The 20182-nt window shown below is 42.4% G+C and overlaps 1 protein-coding gene across 3 annotated transcripts in view; it reads right to left on the reverse strand.

Moving 5' to 3' along the window:
- The window catches only part of grid1b (glutamate receptor, ionotropic, delta 1b), a 357735-nt gene that overhangs the window by 327928 nt on the left and 9625 nt on the right, over window positions 1-20182 (reverse strand). For 2 of the 3 annotated variants that reach the window (XM_037980854.1, XM_037980853.1), the window contains exon 2: window positions 14490-14645. In XM_037980854.1, the coding sequence (XP_037836782.1) occupies window positions 14490-14645 (156 nt within the window). Of the gene's footprint in view, window positions 1-14489; window positions 14646-16247; window positions 16622-20182 lie in introns of those variants that run through there. The other variant, XM_037980855.1, reaches the window with a different exon arrangement.

Below are 20182 nucleotides of genomic sequence, written 5' to 3' on the forward strand. Positions count from 1 at the left end.
GACCAACACACCTGTCAGAGACCAACACACCTGTCAGAGACCAACACACCTGTCAGAGACCAACACACCTGTCAGAGACCAACACACCTGGAGGATCTCAACGTTTGTCCTCCACATGACACTGTAAGGACCACAGTCCTCAGCCAACTCCACGTGATTTTTAACCAAATCAGATGACTTTAAAGGAGACAGAAGTTTTAATTAAAGTCTCCCGAGCTCAGATTAGAAGCTGCAGGTAAAACCTTCTCTGGTGTCACACGGACGGCAGATGTGATTGAGCGTGAGAAAACAAATTTCCTACATGCCGTTCTCTTTAATTACGCGCTGGTGTCTGATTACATACGGGTGGATTTGCATCTTCGTACGAGAGCTGCAGAGAAAAGAGCCAACAGGTGGCTCCCGCATGGACCGCTCTCCCCGTTCCCCTGGAAACCGTTGCCATATCAACAGCGGAGGAGACCAGGACGAGGGTAACGTTCGTGTGATCAAAAGACAGAATGTCCTCTCAGACAAAGAACCACAGAGCTTCGTGGTTTTCAGGAAATTATTTTTAAGACTGAAATTAGCGGCGCAGCAGTTTCAGATCTTTGGGTTAGTTTTTATTTTATTCTCCGTTCTGAAAGAACTTTTCCTTAACCCACCTGGTCCTCAAAGCGGAGCCGAAACGCGTCGCAACAGCAACGACTGAGAGTTTATTTTAATTCTGGGTCCTTCACCCCGTTAACAGCTTGTTCATTTCTTCTACAGTCGACTGAAACAGAAACTCCTCTGATCACCACAGGGTGAAACGTCCTCCTGAACAGTTTCTTCTTTAAAACAACAACAAAAAAAACAACTTTAAACGTGTTTCAACCATCTCTACACTTCCAGGCCGAGTTAGAAATATGTAAATAAAGGTTTAAACCCTGTGACAAAGCTTCTCTTCAGCTTCTGATTAAAGTTGGACATCTTTAAATATTCCTGTTGTTGTGATTGAAGGTAAACTTTGTGGTTCTGGTTCCTGAGCAGGAGATGGATGAACGGATCCAAGCCTCGTCGGCAGTAATGACCCCTCAGTTTGGATCAGGACTGACAGAACCAGATTCTTGTGTATTTTAATACATCCTACTACAACACAGTTCTGTTGTAAAGTTTGACCTGAAACTTCTGTTTTTAAATAACTCCTACATGAGTCAGAGGGACAGGAAGGTCGATTATTGTCTGTTCTTTGTGTGACACAAGTCATAAACTTCAGAGAGGAAGTTATCAGAGTTAATTTCCACGAACAATGAAAAAGACGAGGACAAACAGAGATTATGATTGGACTCCTGCTGTTTGGAGACTTTATACGAACAGCCTCAGGTGAAAAACGCTCACACACTTCACCTGCATGTGCCCGGTGCCGCGGTGCAGTTCCTGCGGGGTCACCTGTATGATCCTCCACACGCCAACATGAAACAACGATGAAGATAAATGATCATAATTACACAGAATGAACTGCAGGCTGCACCGCGGACCGTTAATACATCAGCTCCCAGGTAAACTGCTCTGTTAAAGGAAACTTACACACATCCTAGCTTTGGTTTTGGTCAGAACTAACAAACTAAAGGTTTCTGTTATAAGAGGAACAAACGGAGGCGTCTTTCTGTACATTGTAGTCATGTTCTGCACCGCAGAAGGTGGGAAGGTGTAAAACGTCAGTCTCACCGCATTTTTAGATTCTTCAGATTTACATAAATGTCCAGACAAGCCAAGAAAGGATAAGTGTGAATGTATCCAGGCTGCACGCAGCCTCTCCTCTCTTTCACTGCTCACAAACTGGAAAATATGGGACCTGACAGCTTCTAATGGAAAAGTCTGCTGGTGTGATTTTCTCAGACTTTTTTCCTTCCATGACATCCGCCTCTTTGTCAGTCTGAGCTGGGGGATCTTTCATTTCATTATTTAAATTACATAATGTGCTGCTTTAGCAAACAAGCAGCAGTTGGAGGTGTTAACCCTGCAGGTGCTCCCAGGTCGCATCTCTCCGAGTTATCGGCTTCATTAAAGGTCCAACATGTTCACAGACCAGAGGAATCTGTCTAATCCAGTTTATTTGTTTTTACTTAGTTTTTGTTTCCATGTTTCCATCACCTGCCACCATTAGAGGCAGGTGATGGAAACATTTCAGATTTTATAAAATATTTCATTTGTCTGTTTTCTGAGTGGAAAGAAACAAACCTTTCTTTTTGTAAATAAAAAGTTTCACATATAAACTTAAAATCCCTTTTCTGTTAAATAGTGTGTAAAGCTATTATAAGTTTTTATATTTCAGCTGCTTAAAAATCAGGCTTTAGATGAAGTTCTGCCACACGGGGAACTACAGCCGCAGTGACAGTCCGTGTTTTATAGTGAAGTTTATTAATCCCCCATCATGGCCCGGCCCGATCCGGCCCGGCGGCACCGGACCAACAGGGACTCTGAAACGGGTTTCCCTCCTGTGTTGTTGTTGTTTTGTGTCTTTCTGAGGGTCGGAGCATGTTAGCAGCTCCTCTGCATTCGGCTGGCAGCTGATGGACCCTCAGGAGACGGCGGCCGAACGGCGGATGTCTGGGAGGGAAACTTTACTCTGAAGTGGATCTGTCACCAACAGAGGTTCATAGTAAACCTTCCTGGATGAGATATTTAAACTGGTTAAAGCAGGATGGATCAGCTCGACTACATGATTTAAACAATCACTGAAGAAAAAGATGCAAGAAGAATGTTTGACTTCTGGTTCTGACAATCTGATCTCAGTCCTGAATCTATAGGAGGAAAAACAGGACATTTATTTAATCTGCTCCAGTTTACTGAGCGGGTACAAACTAAAACTGCTCATTTACTGGTCAGATAATTAACAGTCAGAGGAACGTGGGGGTCAGAGAGGACCAGAGACGGAGCGGTTCTGGTACCACAGCGTGACCGGCTGCAGGATGTTGGCCGGACGGTCGCAGCTTTGCTTTCGATAATAAGAAACTCATTCATGTGCAGCAAAGAGATCCTGCAGAGAGAAATCCGGAGAGACCAAAACTAAAGAGAGGAGGGAACCGTGAAGGAAGACAACAAGAGGAAGAGCTCGATGAAGTCATGAGGCCAGAGACAAGAAGTCATTTCAAACACAATGTGCCAACTGGACTGACTGTCAGGAACCTTCCAGAGACCTAATAATCAGTCTAAAATATTCAAAGATTCAACACAATCTGAGAGAAATACACCATTTCAGTTTAAAGATGATCAAATGCATCAATGATCGTTAAATGATGGAACCCTGAGAGCTGTTTGAGGCGTCAGGAGAGGAGCTGAGGACTTTCTGCGTCACTCCAGGAACGAAGGACTTTTGAATGGATTGCAGTGAAACGCAGCAACACTCTGCTCTATTAGAAACAATGATTCATACAAGTCCTCGTCTTCTTAACACAGGTCAATAAATCAGGTGGGGAACAGGAAGGAGCGAGGCCGCGCCCTCGGAGCCTGACGGAGGCGACAGCTCCAGCTGGATGCTAATTGCTGCGTGTTCTGGATAACTGATAAAGGCTGGCCTGTGAGATGATTCCAACAACGTATTCTTCATGGTTTAATCACTTCCCTCTCATGCCAGGCCTGCAGAAACTCCAATTAATGTGATGACACAGCGGTTTCTCCCAGTCCAGGTGGGATTTTCTGCTCTGATGGCTTCAGGTTTGATTCCACAGAGTCACTGAAACTGAAAATCTGCAAAGTCATGCTCATAAATCTGAATCCCATTTACTGAGAGCTCGTAGTGGTTGTACGTGTTTCAGTGCTTTTTAAAAAAAACAAATTTCCTGGGCTTCCTTATTTAAATGTCCTGTTTTCTACCCTCCACCCTCGGAGTAATGGAAAACATTATTGTGCATTGTGATGGAATACTGGTGACAAATAAAGCTCTTTTCCTTCAGTTCCCTGCTTCATAAATGCGCAGAAAGCTTTCTGAAAATCCCCAGAGGAGTGTGAATGTGTTGCATTAAGTGAGTGTAGGTGGAGACAGAATAAGAAGCCCAGTCATTACAGAGACGAGGCATCAGTCAGGTTTCATCTTTCTGAACACCGCCTCTGGTTCCTGTGGTTCGGACTGCAGGAGACTCCCAGATGTCTTAGAACTGCAACCAAAATTTATATTTCAAAACAATAATTGGATAATATTTTCATAAATCCAAACCAGGTTTTGCTCTGGTGAACAGTTACTGTTGGTTAGACGTTCCCTGAATTCATCCAGTAATTTTTCTTATTCAAGACTTCTTCTGGGAGGAAAACTGAGTGTCACCGAGACCACAGTTTCTGTTTATAATATTTTCAAAATAAACTACAATGGCAGGAAGATGGGGATGTTTGTTTGATTGTTTGTTTTGTGGAGGTGGAGCCGGCGGTAGGTGTTCTGCAGACGAAGGCACCGTAAGGAAAAAACTTTGAGACACTACCAGAAGAAGATGGACCAAAAAAAGACCAAAAGGATGAAAATCTTTAAAGTCACACATTCAGGGAAAGATGCTGAAACAGCTCAGCTCCAGAACCAGCTGAGTCTAAAAGAACTCATCACACATTTTATTCACAAACATCTGGAGGAAAACGTTTCCTGAACTGCTGTCTTTCTGTGATGAGCTGGATTCTGCTGCCCAGCCTGTAAAAGACTTTAAAATTTCTGATGCTAAAAAGAAAAGTAAAAAAGAAAAACTACATTTATATAACCACAAACAGTTTCTCCTTTATTTTTTATGTTCTTGTTTATTTGTCTTGATTAAATGCAGCAGAGGAGCAAACAAAAACACTTAAAACACTAAAACAAATGCACTAAATAATTTAAAGTCATGCTACAGCTGTTTTCTTGGACTCGAGATGAACGTCAAAGCTGTGGCACACAGATGTCGGGTGTTTTTGTTCATCTTGTGGTGATGGGTCTGCTCACCTAAAAGTGCCTCCAAAACACAGAGAAGACCTGAAGCCTCATCATCTCAGGAGGAGAAAAAGAGGACACACACCAGACATAAAACACAAATAACCTCCACGTTACTGAAGAACCACTTCAGACAAACCCCATTAACCTCCCTCCTCCCCGGCTGCATCCTGACAGAAGACTGACCCATCATCAGGTTTAACATGCAGATCTTCTGACAAACTCATCCGCCTCACCATAAAACCATAAAACCACCGGACCCTGTGGGACGGACAGTAAGTCACCCCCGCCTATCCAAAGCCAATCAGACGGTTTTTGTTGGGATCAAATCTAATCCTGCAGGGAGGCAGGAAGCGCTCCGCTGAGCAGCTTTAAAGCGTCGCTGGTGTCGGCGGCGCTCTGCGGCGCTCCCCAGTGTCATCTGACGGCGAGGACGTTAGTGTCCACTTTGGCAGATCAGTTCTGTTCAGTTCTGCTCAATGGACTTCTTAACGGCACTCAGTTCTGTTCTTCAACATTAATGGACCAATAAAAGCTAAAACGTCTCGGAGATGGGACACCTTCGCTGCTATTGCCAATTAAAAGACAAATAAGCTTTAAAACATTATTTTAGAATTTGAAAATGATTATCTGATTTATATGCACAGGTCTGCTTTGTTTCAGCCTCCTGATGTTTTTATTTCGGTTTATATTTGGTCCAACAGACTCAGAGGTCCTGGTTCCCAAACCTGGTTTAGTTAAAGTGACAAACTGAGGAAAATCTGGGTTGATTACAATGAATCTCATCATTCTAAGATTAAATAATAACATCACACATTCTGCTGTTTTTCCTCCTGTGGATTTAATTTGGTTCAGGATTCTCTCGTTCTGTGAAAACTCCAGCTCAGATCTGCAGCTTTAACCTTTTCTGCCTCCCTGAAAGTGACTGAATATTTCACCTTATTGTTTGCAAATATTACTGTAAAGCACCATATTTAAGACTTTAAGACTGGTCATTAAAAGTTACCGAAGTAAGGAACATAATCTGTATAATATTTTCCTTGTATCGAAGGTTAACCTGTAACTTTGACCCCTGATATTTATTCTGGACAGCAGTTTGTTTCTTTCCCGTTCAGCAGCAGATTCTACTCTGTTTTCGGGTCGGTCATGTGACTCGAGCTTCATGTGGTTGGAGTCAGCTGAGTGTTCAGGTTAACCTTTCTGATGTTTGATTTCAGACTTTGCAATGAGTAGCTTTAAGGACAGGCTCTGACCCGTGCTGTTACTCATCTGATAAATGATGTAAAAGGTCCTGATCTCATCACGGATACATAAAACCCCACACGGCCTCATCCTCACATTTCATCACTGACAGCACAACAACCTGCCTGCTCGCAGTTCAACACCAGCACATTTAATCTGGGCTCTGTCAAGCCTTTCACGCCCACGGACATTATTTACCAGCTGCTCCACTGCTGTTTTAAACAAGGTAATTGTGATTTTGATCCTTCATTGTTAACACTTCGAGTGTCTCTGACGATTGCAGTTAATAGTCCTAATTGTCCCCTGCTGTGGAAATTGGGCAAAAATCAAACCCTCTTAATTAAATTGAGTGGTGTGTGTGTGAGTGTGTGTGAGAATGAAAACAATCAGGTTCGTCCCTCAGAGAGACGGAGGTCATCTCTGACAGCTTCTGGACAAAGACCTGCTCATCTCCACCCAAATGTTCTCGGTTGTTGGAGACTTTAAAAAGCAGCAGGTTACATTTCTGTCCCAATCAGACGTGACAAGCAGATGGCCGCCCCTGATCTATGATAGCTCTGCAGCCCTTAGTGCTGTCAGCCCGTCTCCAGTTAGCAGTGATGAAGAGGAAATATGGGCCATCAGCGTGATGTAAATCCCTCATGTATGAATGACTCGTGTAGATTAGGTCTTTATGGCTGCTCGTATTGACAGGACAGGACTTATGGAGCAATCTCCACATTTAAGAAGTTGTAGTGGAAGAGGAGAACAGGCAGCATTGTAAACACCTGATGAAGAGGACTGCTCCACCTATCTGTGCCCTTTCTGCACAGGACAGGAGATTTACAGCTTTACGAAGGTCGTGTGCTACACATGCTGCAGCTGAGGAAGAACAGATGTCAAATTCAGGAAACACTTGTTCAAACAAAACCGATCTGTTACTGTAAGAGAGTACGGATACGAGGAAATCATCCCCTCCATCGAGAAACAGGTGAATAATTTATTTCACCAAGAGTCACCTGAGTCTAAGAGGACAGGAAGTTCTTATCTAAACTCTGAACGGTGAGTTCAGATGAAATCCAGGAGCTCGAGGACCTGTCTGTCTGTGGAGAGCAGTGAGAGGTCATAGGTCAGTAGGTCAGAGGTCATAGGTCAGTAGGTCAGAAGTCATGCATGTTGAGATGTTTTGGGCAAACCATTTGTGTATTTATTCAATAAATGTATTCCTCAAGTAAAAAAGTCAAATGTTGGTCCAGAAAACACCTGTCCAGAACTCCCAGGGAGATGAGGTTTGGGGCAGCTGGTTGTAGAACGTGTCCTGTAAGAACCCACCTGTGGGTTAAAACTTTATCACCAGCAAGGGGAGTGTTTGATTACACGTAGAGGCCGACTGACAGGATGATCGTTAGAAATCAGGACAGCTGATGGCTGATTTAAAACGGGTTTTTCTTTTAGTCTAGATGTATTTTATTTAACAAAATATAATTGCCGAACAAAAAAACATTACAAAACCCTTTTAAACATAAACTTGTACACCTAAAACAGAAGAGAAAACAAAAATAAACAACGAGCTAACTGTAGTGGATTCAAATCCAAACAACAACTCAAAGACCATCGATGTTCACACCGCTCTGCAGCGTCAGGGTCAGAGGTCACAACAAAATGACCAGCTGACCTTTGACCTTCAGAGACCCATGAACAGCAGGACTGAATAATGTGAGTATTTACAGACTAAATGTTTAAATAATGGGATTTAGTTGTTGCATATTAAACTCTTTGGGCATCCAGTTTTTAAAGCAAACTAAATATTAAACCTTTGAAACATCTTTCTGCTCTACTCCTTACAAACGAGCAGACACTCCCCATCATTGTTCACCTTTTTAAAACATCTGCATCATGTAAAAGAAAGAGAAAGGAGATTAAAAACCAGCTAAATATAGACCAAAACTTTAATTTAATACAACTCTGGCACCAATAAACTAAAAACAACTACTTCCTGATAGTTTCCATGAGGATAAAGAGAAAGTAATTAATTGTCTCAGGCGTCTCAATAACACCTTGTTTATCTGTGGTTTTATACACGCAGTTCCTGCTGAAACGGCTGGGTTCACTTTCATCATATAAATGAGATTTTAGCTGTTGTAAACATGTCACCTTCTCTTACAGAATGATTGCTGGAATCAAAGTGGAGCCCATTACAACTTACAAGAGGATTTATGACCAGTTTTAAGGCCCTGGCTTTCAAACGAGTTATGTTTCCAATAAGCAGCGTTTTTATGTTCATGAAATATTGACTTCTGCGTTTAAAGTGGACATCCACAACAAAAACGCCACATAAAGCCCTTCAGAAATTACGCCAAAACTTCCTCCGATAAACAAGCTGATCCTGAATGAATGACTGCCGCACTGCAGATAATCGCAGCAGGATAACATTTTCAGAAACTGAAAGAAAAACGTTCATCTCTTCATCTGTTATCTTGTCTCAATCAGTGGGCTTTTCAAGGATGGAAACATCTGACATTAAATCCTTTTTGTGTTAAATGTCAGGTTTTATTGATCAAAAGCTCCAAATGTACAAATTCACAGAAAGGCCTGAAACAAAGAACCATCTGAATATTCTGTATACCTGTGTTCAGCTGCAGAACGTCTGAAAGTCCTGAGGAGTCCAGAACCGAGGCTAAAACAAAATGATTACTGTTCCCCGAAGAACCTGGAACTCAAACGGGACGTTTCCTGGCACCGTGACATCCACTTCCTACGTCTAAAACAGAGGTTCAACCAGCAGGAGGGTGACGATGTAAGTTAAACAGCTTCACATGGAGTCATGAGTTCTGAGCTGAATCCATTAATTAATCCAGTTTTTTCCTTGTTTTAACAACATGTCTCCCATCGTTAGATCACAGTAAATGAGTTCATCAGTCTCTGCAGTCAAAGGTTGTAAACCTGCCAACAGAACAGACCTTTACCATCTGAGATCAGAGCTGCATCAGAACCAGAACCACACAACAAACCAGCAGACATCAAACTGACCCAACGAGCTGCAAACAGCCAGCAGCTTCTCATCCGTCCAGCTGGTCGGGGTCTACATCTGAACACCTGTCCCCGCAGTAAGAGCGGCTCAGTATTATTCAGACCAACAGAACCAGAGGAAAGACGGGTCACCACGGGTCATCCCGGGTCATCATGGGTCATCCCAGGTCACAGGTCAGAAACAGGAAGTGTGAGTTTGGGTTTCAGGCGTGGGAGGAGGTGAACTCGGCTCGCTCTTCATGACCTTTATTTTATTATTTTGCTGTTGTTATCGTCAAACCTTGATTCCCCCCCGCCCCCAACACAGATCCATTAAATGTAAAATCTTCCTGTTTGTGTCGATTATCACAAGAAAAGCTTTTCTTTCTCCTAACATTCAGAACTTGCTGTATGAATCTGAAACCACTCAGATAAATAAAATTAAAGCTCGGATGAAAATAAAGTTATATTTATTGATTTTAACTCATCTGAGATTTTAAGGTAAAGAAGCGTCTGATTATAGAATATTATAATAATATGTTAAATGAGTTAAATGTGATCAGCTTCAAGAAGCTGCCGGAGTGTGTTGGTAAAACGCCCTCTCACACACACACACACACACACACACCCGCAGCAGATTAAAGCGATTACAGCTGCTGCTGCAAACATCAGAGCTGTTAGTCTGGATTAGCAGAGATCACAGACAGAACCGACAGCTCAGATTAGGAACAAAGTCTGAACACAGACCGTCGAAAATAAAAACACCCAAACAGCCACCGGACTGAGGAGAAACTAACATTTATCTAATTAAATTCAAAGTAATCTTAGAGGACCTGAACCTTTAATGAATAATTCTGAGTTTTACAGTCAGTTAGGATCTAATTATTTTAAAAAAGTTAAAATGTTTGAACAGAAAGAAGCTTTTCTTGTCTCTGTTTTATGTTTTAAACCTGTAACCATCAGCCTGAAAGCAGAACATCCAGATCAATAAATCTGACATTAGATTCTAATGCATTTAAATTTATCCCTCGATTCTTTAATTTACAGCTAAGGACGCCTCTTAAACTTCATTTAGGACTGTTATTATGGGATGTATGTTTGTTTGTCACCTAACTCCTACAGGTGTGTTTTTAAGAAGGGGTCAGGATGTGGACGACATCTGCAATAAGATCATTTTCACCTCTTCATGATTATTTATCAGATTTATGAATTTATTATTTTGATTTAAAACTCGACTCGTTTCTGTGGAGATTTAAAGATTTATTTTCTATTTTAATTCCCAGTTTCACACACAGGTCCTGATCAGTCCTGGCTGCTGTGGAGACATGAGGACAATGTCTCTGCAGAGGTCCAACAGCAGGAGCTGTCACTCACACACACTCACACACACACACTCAGAGAGAGAGAGACGCACTCATACACACAGAGTCTGACACTCACACACACACACACTCACACAGAGACACACTCACACAGACTCACACAGTAAATGAGTCGTTTGTCACCTCCCAGGTACCTGCCCACAGGTGTGATGACCTGAGGTGACCTCAAACTGTCTCAAACTCCAGTTCATAAGTTTACATACACTCTCCTGTCAGAAGGAATGCCTGTCGCCCGCTCCATTAAGGCTGAGCAGAAAGTGTTGGGGAGGACTCTCAGCTACTCCTGGAGGTTAGTTCTTTCCTCAGACCTTAGAACGGTTCTCCAGCTTTACGAGCTTCTGACCTTCGTTAAAGCTGAGTGACCTTTGAACTCTGGGAGTCAGACTCATTTTAACAAGAATCCTGATCGTAGGTCAACCTTCTTCACCCTAAAACTGCAGCTCTGCAGCTACGTGCTGAGAGGAAGAGTCCCTTCAAACCGGAACAGACAACAGTGAGAGAAAACATCTGGATGAGTTCAGATCAGGTCCAGAACCAAACCCAGAACCTACATGAAAACAAACTGGAACAGAAACCCAGAAACACCAGAACTCAAAGGTCCTTCTGCAGAAAGAGTTCAAACCCAATCAGAACAGAGTAAAAACAAAGCATCAGATTTCACGGCAGACTTAGAGGTCGAGTCATTTCTCTTCTAATTATCCGGTTACTGAGCCGAGCCGGACAGGATCATAATGAGACAATTAGGCTCATTTGCTTGAATTGAAAAGCCAATTAAAGAATTAGAGAGCAGCGCTGAAAAGTTCATCCCGTTATATGCAAACTACAAAGCTGCAGGTCAGGACGCTGAAGCTGAAGCATCAGCAAAGAACAACAAACGCAGCACAACAAGAGTCTTTATTGAAAATTCAGCTGAGTCGTGGTAAAAGGATTAGGGTTGTGCAGAAACAGCTCCACGTCTTCGGCTCTTTGTCGGCAGCTCGAAGCATGTAATCCAAGCGGATTGCTGTGACAGATGGTTTCTCTTTCAGAACGCTCCAGCAGAAGGTTTGTTTACAGTTTATAGGCTGCCGATGAGGAGCAGACTGCTGTTACTGTGAGGAAGGAAGCCCTGCAGACCTGAGACCAGCTCCTCAGGCTGCAGAGGCTGACACCACAGCACCTCTGGACTCAGACAAGAACATGGAAGGAAAAACCTTCCCACGTCTCAAGATTTGATCCTTCAAAACCCCCAAAAACTAAAGAAATGTGATGTTTAACGACCAGACAAGAGATCACTGAAGAGTTTTATCAGCTGATCAAACTAAACTCCATTACCATCAGAGAACAAGTATTAGTTATCTGATCTGATCCATCAGCCTCGTTCTGTCCCGTCTGAGGAATGAAGGACCAGACAGACTTTGGACTGGTCAGGTGGACGATCTCAGCCAAAAGGACAGACTCTCTTAATGTTTCTTCTTCTTCTCCTTCAGCGTTTACTGTGAGAACAGCACAGAGGCTCCTGGAGAGGAGCCTGGACACTTTAAAATATCTGCAGCCTGGAACTAAATAAAAGTGCAGATGAACTCACAGATGAGAGAGTTTCTAACTCGTGGTTAAAATGGCGGATCAGGACCGAAGCTGCAGCCTCCAGCTTTAACCTTCATGATGAAGAACCTCCAGTTCTCCACCGTTTTACTGCAGGAAAAAGCTCCTGGTTACTGTTAGACATGGAGCTGAAAAACTAAAGTGGGCGGAGCCTCATAACGTCCCACCTGAGACCTTCTGAGCCGTCACTGGGATGGCGCTCTGATGTCCAACACATCGGAAATAAAACCAGCAAACCAACACAGTTGAGAAATCCTCCTCACAGCGAGAACAAAAACCACCACAACCTGAAGAAACGCAGCGCGAATCCCTCCCATTACCCATAATCCACCAGGGCCAGGCCGGGCCGGGCCGGGCCGGGACGGGACGGCGGCGTCTCCTTGGCGCTCACAGAAAGGTCAGAACCAGCAGGAAACCAGCTGGGTCACAATCAGCACAGAGAACGTTAGCATCACCTGCTAACAATCACTCAGTTGTTTGCCTCCTTTAATTTTACCTCTGTCCACACACACACACCTCTGTCATCCTCTCAGATCGGAGACGACACCAGAACCGAACCGGCTTGGAGCAGCAGAACCACCTCAGGTCTAACAGTAAAGCAGGAAGGAGGTGGATCCGGTGACTCTCAGAGGGCAGCGGTTTGTCTCTGATCAGCTCGTTTTTATCCTTTTTATCTGATTATGACTCAGTCCGCAGGTTAGGAGCAGGAATTAAACTAAAGTTATATTTCTGGTTGCCCTTTAGGATTTAGAAATAAACAAAAGAAGCAGAAATGACAAAAACTGTTTTGGAAATTAGAAGTTTTACAGCAGCCCATCCTGTTTATAGATGCTCATTAAAAACAACAACATCCTGCAAAAATAATAAAATTTAACATTTCTGTCCCATTAACGCAAATGTCCTGGAACAAAGTAGCACATTGAAATGAATGTAATGGCTGCGGCAGACCCACACATAAAACCATTTAGAAGCAGGCTGTAAACACACGCATGTCTGAATGTGCACATTCAGGTAATTAAAATGCTCACAGACTCCTCCATTAATGCTAATAACCTTTAGCTCACTCCTGCTGCCTGAGTCCAAACCACTTCATGATGTCAAATTGTGACTTTATTTATACTTTAATAAGAACTACATGGTGAAAAGGACATCAGATTCTGATTTGAGAGACTAAATGTCAGCTTTCGACTCGTTTTAATGGCTCCCACTCGTGGTCATAGGGACTCGGAGCACACCTGGTTTAAACTGGGTCGAGTCTCCAGGTTCCTGTAGAACCTGATGATAAGACTCCAGATGTGCAGGAGGAGACGTTAGTCTAAAATACAGAAGGTTTATCTGCCTGAACAGGCTAAAGGCTAACAGGCTAGTTTACTCCGGAATGACTACAGAGTTTTTCATTTCAAGATGGCGTCTCAGTCAAGGTGGGAGTTTAAAACCTCGACCAGCAAAAACAACAACTACAGATGAACAGAAACAATAGTCCAGTATTTAAAACAGAGGAAAAGCAGCAGAAACAGAGAGAGGTGACAGATAACAGGACACCAGGATCAGATGCTCCTGAAGAAGCTGACGAGACAAAATCAAACCAGAAAACATCCAAAACAAAAATCTGTCACTGAGAGACAACAGAAACTGATTTTTGTCTCTATGTACTTCCTCAAGAGTTTTAATGTGAAATAAGACCAGATGAACTGTTGTTGGTCCGGACTCTAAGGTTACCGACCCTGCAGGGTCGACTGACTTTAACGATTATTTCAGCCCTGAGACAAGAGAAGGTGTAGGTGAGCAGGTCATTTATGCTTGAATCCAACACTCGGCTCGACTCAGATGAGATCTGAAAGGGAAACTTTCAGCAGCTGATTGTCCTGGTTCTGAACAAGCTGCTCTCTCGAATGATTCAAAGGTTGGAGACTCTTTATAAATAATATTAAATCAGTCAGTGAGTCCAGATTCTGTAACCTTTGACCTCAGGTCAGGACAAACCTTCAGAGCTCTGATCTGCAGCGCATCGTTAACTCTTTCATTTCCAGATAAGAACAACAACAAAGACACTTTTCAGAGAGGACATGTTAATAACTCAAACACTGATTTCCAATAATAAACAATTTCTTTAACATCATCATCCTCAGCTTCACTCAACCTGAAGCCTTTCAGCTCATCTCTCTGCTTCACCTCTGTGGTGAGGAGAAAACTCTTCCCTTGGAGTAAAACCAGCCTCCAACATGAGGCAGGAGGTGTCTGACAGAGAGGCTGAGTCTCAGAGGAGGCCGAAGCTCAGCACATCCTCAGAGAGCCGAGGATTAAACACTGGAGTCGTTAACCACGAGGACGCCTCCGAACCGCCACAGTCTGCAGACAAACCATCAAAGACCAGAAGCAGCTCCTACCTTCCTGCACCGCCTGGAACGGGTTGTTGGGCTCGATGAGTTTAATGGAGTGAGTGATCTTCTCGCTGTGCAGGATGTCGTCGCTCAGACTGAGGTCCGACACGGCCAGCTGAAACACCTTATTGTCCCGCACGGCGTTCTCCTCGAAAATCGCACCTGGACAGGTAGAGGACACAAACAAGGAATAAAACGGAATAATTACTGCAGAAAATGAGTTCCAGCAGCAGCGTCACAAAACTGTTTTCATTCTGAAGAATCCAGGCGCTAAATTACAGCCTGTCACACTTTCACCTCAGAGAAATAAATCAAAGACTCCGTTTTCCCTGAAAATAAGATTCAAGGAGCCACAGCAATCTTCTGCTAAAGAGCAAAACAACCATGAGGTCTTTCTAATAAATGTCAGTTACACAGCAAAGATGTAAAGAAAACAAACGGAGAGGAGACGTCTGAAACATTTACATTATTATACGTGTCTGCCAGTTTCAGTTAAAAACATTTCCTGCGACCGTAAAGGATCCAACAGGACGTAAGATTTTAACCTCTAAATGCTGAGAAAACAACATTTATTCAAGCTTTCATGCACATTTCCAACATTTTTAACAGAACACATTTAAAATAAAAAGTTCTTTAACGTTTTAATCTGCTGAGATGAAACAAGTGTTAAATCTCTTCTTTAAAAGCTCCGTCCTGATGATCGGTTTATTTTCTGCTTCTTTGTTTCCATCATTCAGTCAAGCTGCTTTTCTGCTTCAAGCATCTTTGAGCTGAAAGGTTTTATCACTTTTTGCCAACAGAAATGTGACACAGCTGCTTCATTTAAACAATTATTATGGGATGTTGTGATTAAAAACCGTAGAACAGGAGGAGGTCGTCCGACAGAAACAGGTGGAAATAAAATAAAAATTAAAGAAATGTTCTGGGAATATTTCAGACTCCTCTGTGGCTGGATTGTCAGAGAGACGGATTCAGCAAAGAGAAGATATTTTATTTTATTATTATTTTATTCTGGCTGTTTGAAACGTGCAGTTAAATAAAGAGTTTCATTCACTTTTAAGACCCTTTAAGACTTGTTGTCATCATCATCAAGACTCATAACTCTTAACTTTATCACCCTTTCAAAACTCTGTATTTATAGACATTAATTCAACCCATCAGATGATAAACGTCACCAGCTGATGGTGCTGTTTGGGTTCAACACAACATAAATGAGTCAGACTTTTCCAGGTCTGAGAGAAGCACAAAATAAGATTAAAAGTCTTTATTTAGTTAGTTTTTATGTGTTTTTACAGCCCAGCATCTTAAGGTGAAGTTCAACCCTAACCCTGGGCTGTTCACTTCTCTTTCAGCTCTTTTTAAAGAGATTTTATTTCAAGTCTGAAGAGTTTTTGATAAATAAAACTGTTTATCCAGGTCGACCTGAATCTGTTATAACTCTTATCAGCTGTCAAATTAAAGGCTTTTCAAGCCAAATGTATCCAGTTCAACTGTTTTCTGCTGCTGCCTTTAAATAAGAATAAACTGGTTTGTTTGTTTTTCAGCACATTTAAGTCCCTTTGTTAAACATGTTGGCTGAATAAAGCTTCCTGCTGCAGTTAATTAATTAGCTCTTCATTAGCATCAGCTGCGGAAATTAGCATCAGCAGCTAACAGTAGCTGCTTTTCAGCTAAACTAACCAACAGTTTAATAAATGGTTAAACTGTTCAGTCGTTTGCAAACAAATTGGAACAAATATTAATACTTTTTAGCTGAAAACAAACCTTTGAACTTCCGTCCAGCTCGGTCCCTTTAAACGTGTCCGATAATCCAAACACCTCGCTCCTCCGAGTCACAGCGAGAACAGAAACAGCAGAGAAAACGGTACAGAAAGGTCCAAACCACCACAAACCGAACCAGCTACCTGACAGACGTTTCAGCTGCCCGCCTGATGCAGACCTGTGATTGGCTGATGGGGCACTGAGTGACAGGCATCTCAACCAATCAGCAGCTGCGCTTTGAATCCACTCAGATGGAACCAAAAACTTCCTCGGAGCAGATAAACACACGAGGAATTTAAGAAATATCCTTTAAAACCACCGGATATCTATATATCTATAGGGATTAATTTAGACTTTCCTAAAAACAAAACAAAGTTGAGCTCCAGCATCTCACCTTTTCCTGCAGGTATGTGGGAGGGAGCACACTGACTTCCTGTGTGGCTGTGTGCCACACTCCCTGCGCAGGCGCAAAGAAACAGGCTCCACCCACCTTACGTCAATGAGGCTCCACCCACCCTTCATCAAACAGGCTCCACCCACCCTGTATCAAACAGGCCACACCCACTCTGAACTGCTGGAAGTAGCCATGTTGAAGTCTCTTTTACTTTCCTTCCATCTGCTGTTAGTTTTGTTAGTTTAGAATCGTTCAAACTGTTCAGTATTTAATATTTTAGGACTAATATTAGAGTTAGAGCCTCTCACACAATAAAAGCAATAAAACAACGAGTTTTCCTGAATGTTGAAAATCGAAATGATGTGATTATAAAAACAAGTTTTATGAAGTTTAAATAAATTGTTGACAAAGGAAACTAAACAGTTTTCCTGTTGATTCAGTTTTAGACAGAATTAAAACAATTAGAACAGCAGATAATTGGACCTGATGGTTTGTTGTGATTCTGAACAAAATATTTAAATGTTTTCCTTTTTAAACAGTCCTCAGTGGTTGAAATGATGTGTGTTGTTAATTCAAACAGCTACAGGGAGAATCTGATGAGGAAGCAGACGTAGAGTCAGACGAGGACTGACAGGGACAGAAAGACACCATCTGATGGAAACCTGTCCTCGGAGTGAGCCTTGGGTTTGTCCAGCTGCTGCAGAGGTTCAGATGATCATGGCTGTGGGTTTGAAGGTGCAGTGAGGAGGAGGGGGAGTCTGTTAGCTCAGGATCAAACCTCCGTAACCCAGGATCCTCACAGACAGATAAATGATGAGGTGATGATGAAGACGTTTGGTCACTAAGAACAACAAAGGGCTGATAATGTCTTTTGTCTCTTCTCTTTAGTACTCAAAAGAATGAAAGGGTTAAAAGAAGTCAGTATCTTAATCATATTTATCAGAACATTTCCTCACAAATAAAATGAGTCTTAATTCAAACTTTAACTTATTATTTGAAAACAGCTCTGATGATGTGAAGAGAAGGAAATGTGACCTCTTTTAGAAACTAAACTTCATTCTGTTAAATATTCAGACCTGCAGAGTCAAAGTGTGTTGAATTAAATCCAATCAGTTCTAATTCAGAGAATAAAAACAAACTCTGCATCCTGCAGGCTGCAGGCTGCCACAGCAGGACTTCACCTTTAAGAATGTTTAAAATAAATAAAAATCTTGACTTTGCTCTGCCGTCTCTGATTACTGCGGGGCTCGTTAATCGACAGAAACAGTCGATGGGATTGGACGTACTGGGCTTCGTCCTTTTCATCGCCCGCATGCAGGAAAATCCATTCCTATTAGGAGCTTAATCATCGCTAATACAAGAGGTGCTATTTATCTTCTCGTGCTGCCCAGGTGGTAAATCAGTGGTGGGAATAAAACCCATGTTCAGGAACAACACAAGCTTTTAGTTTCGGCTCCAAACATGAAATATAATCACTCAGATCTGTTTCCTGAAGTCTGAGCAAAGAAACAAACATGGTGTCGATTCTCTGTGAGCCACGACATGGCAAACTACCAGCTGGACCTTCATCTGTCTGTGAGCCAGGCAAACAACGACCCTAATGACCCTCCGCAGGGAGGGAAGGGAGATTAATCTGCACTTGAGTTTAACTTACCCTCCTGCAGCTTGAAGCTTGGAACTCCAGATTCTCCAGTTTGGATAGAACAGAAGTCTGGTTGTTTTGTTTTATTTGGATTATTTTTTTCAGATTTGAAGAAGAGGAGAATTTGAATCCAGACTGTATGTTTGATATTTTCTTCTTTAATTGTAATTATTAAAAGCTTGTAAGTGTCGTCCTGCAGCTGGCAGCAGAAACCCATAAGAACCTGAGAATATTTGCTCCCTGTGAGAGTCGCAGCCTCCTGAAAGCCCCTCGGAGATGAATCGGTGCAGAGTTTATGGTCCCAGATCTTAGGAGCTGCTAAATCTCTGCCCTCCCTGGGTTCACAGCCAACTGGAGCTTTGGGACACAGAATCGGGTTCTGCTGGTTGATCAGCTGCCAGAGTGAGAAGGAGGGCTGATAAACACAACAGCTCCACTGCATTGTTTACGCTGCAGAGGGAAATAAATTGCATCTGGCTGCCGGCTGCTGAGAACTTCCCACCTTGAATGTGAGGCGGGGATGTTTGTGGAAAGGTCAGCCTCACAAATCACACCTTGGTTTGGTGACTTAAACAGGATTTCCACTTTTCTGTGCCCTTAATTAACTATTCAACTCATTCAGAAACAAATAATCTGACCTTAGAGATTGAAGCGTTTGTGTGCAGAAAATGTCAAGATTCTTAACGGCTCTCTTCCTGACTGTTGTTTGTGTTTCCCAGCTGCAGGAAGCTGCAGGAAGCTGCAGGAAGCTGTTGTCACAAAGCTCAGTATGAACTCTCCTGCTGGAACACCAAGCAGAAGTTTGGTTTCATCTCTAATTTACAGCCAAATGTTTCTGATGCACCAAAAACATGACGGAGCAGCCATTTTTGCTGCTGGACACTGATAAAACACTGGTCTCATCTGGAACAGGAACCTCTGGATGTATGCTGCAGAAACTGAGGAGCCTTGTTTATGTTACACAGAGTACGGGACGCTCAGGTGATCTTTAACTAAATAGTTAACTTTCATCTCCTCTCATCCCATTTTAACTTGAGCATCATTTCCAGGAGCCATAAATCAACCAATCAGCCTTTTGCATCCTTTCATCTGTGAATAATGTAAATAAATCTCCTTCATGGTTCCTTCTTTAAAAGTCTCAAGAAGCTCAAAAATCCAACGAGTGACAAGCATAAACCAAGCTAAGGCTAACATCTGAGCTAACCTAACGTCCAACATTATCCTTGTTTGTTTCTGCATTGAGATGCAGAAAGAATGTTTAAAATCAGGTGATGGCAGGTCAGGGACCTCTCCGGTTCTGAATGTTTGTCAGGATTGGATTTGAGAAGAAGCAGAGAGACAGCAGGAAGGGATCGATGCTGCTGTAAAGTAAAAATATGTGTTCTGGCGTGAAAAGCGTGTGAGCGCCGACATGATGCTGCTCAGCTGCTCGCTCGTTAAACTGAAGAGGTGTTTCACTTAATACGCTTCGCTGCCATGTTGTAACAACTGATAACCAGGAATAAAATTAAAAACACATTTAGAACCTCACATAAAAATTAAAAAGCCATTGGCTGATTTTTCTGAGCTGGAAGCTTCGGTTTGTTGAAAACAGCTGGAAAAAATCAAACACATGATTCACTTAAAAGATCCATCCACAAGTAAAACATGAGCTTTATTTACATCCTTAAAAATGCTCAGAGATGTTAAAATGTGTTCGTCTTTGACCTTTGACCTCTGACCTCTCTGAACCTGACTGTTTCTGTTTTAGTCTATTTGTTGTTTTTTTATCAAATAATTCTATAAAAACTGTTTATTCAGACACCGAAACAACCAGAGACCAATTCATCCATCCATCCATCCATCCATCCGTCCATCCATCCATCCATCCATCCATCCATCCATCCATCCGTCCATCCGTCC

Source organism: Kryptolebias marmoratus, linkage group LG17 (genome assembly GCF_001649575.2).
Source record: "Kryptolebias marmoratus isolate JLee-2015 linkage group LG17, ASM164957v2, whole genome shotgun sequence".
Taxonomy (NCBI): Eukaryota; Metazoa; Chordata; class Actinopteri; order Cyprinodontiformes; family Rivulidae; genus Kryptolebias; species Kryptolebias marmoratus.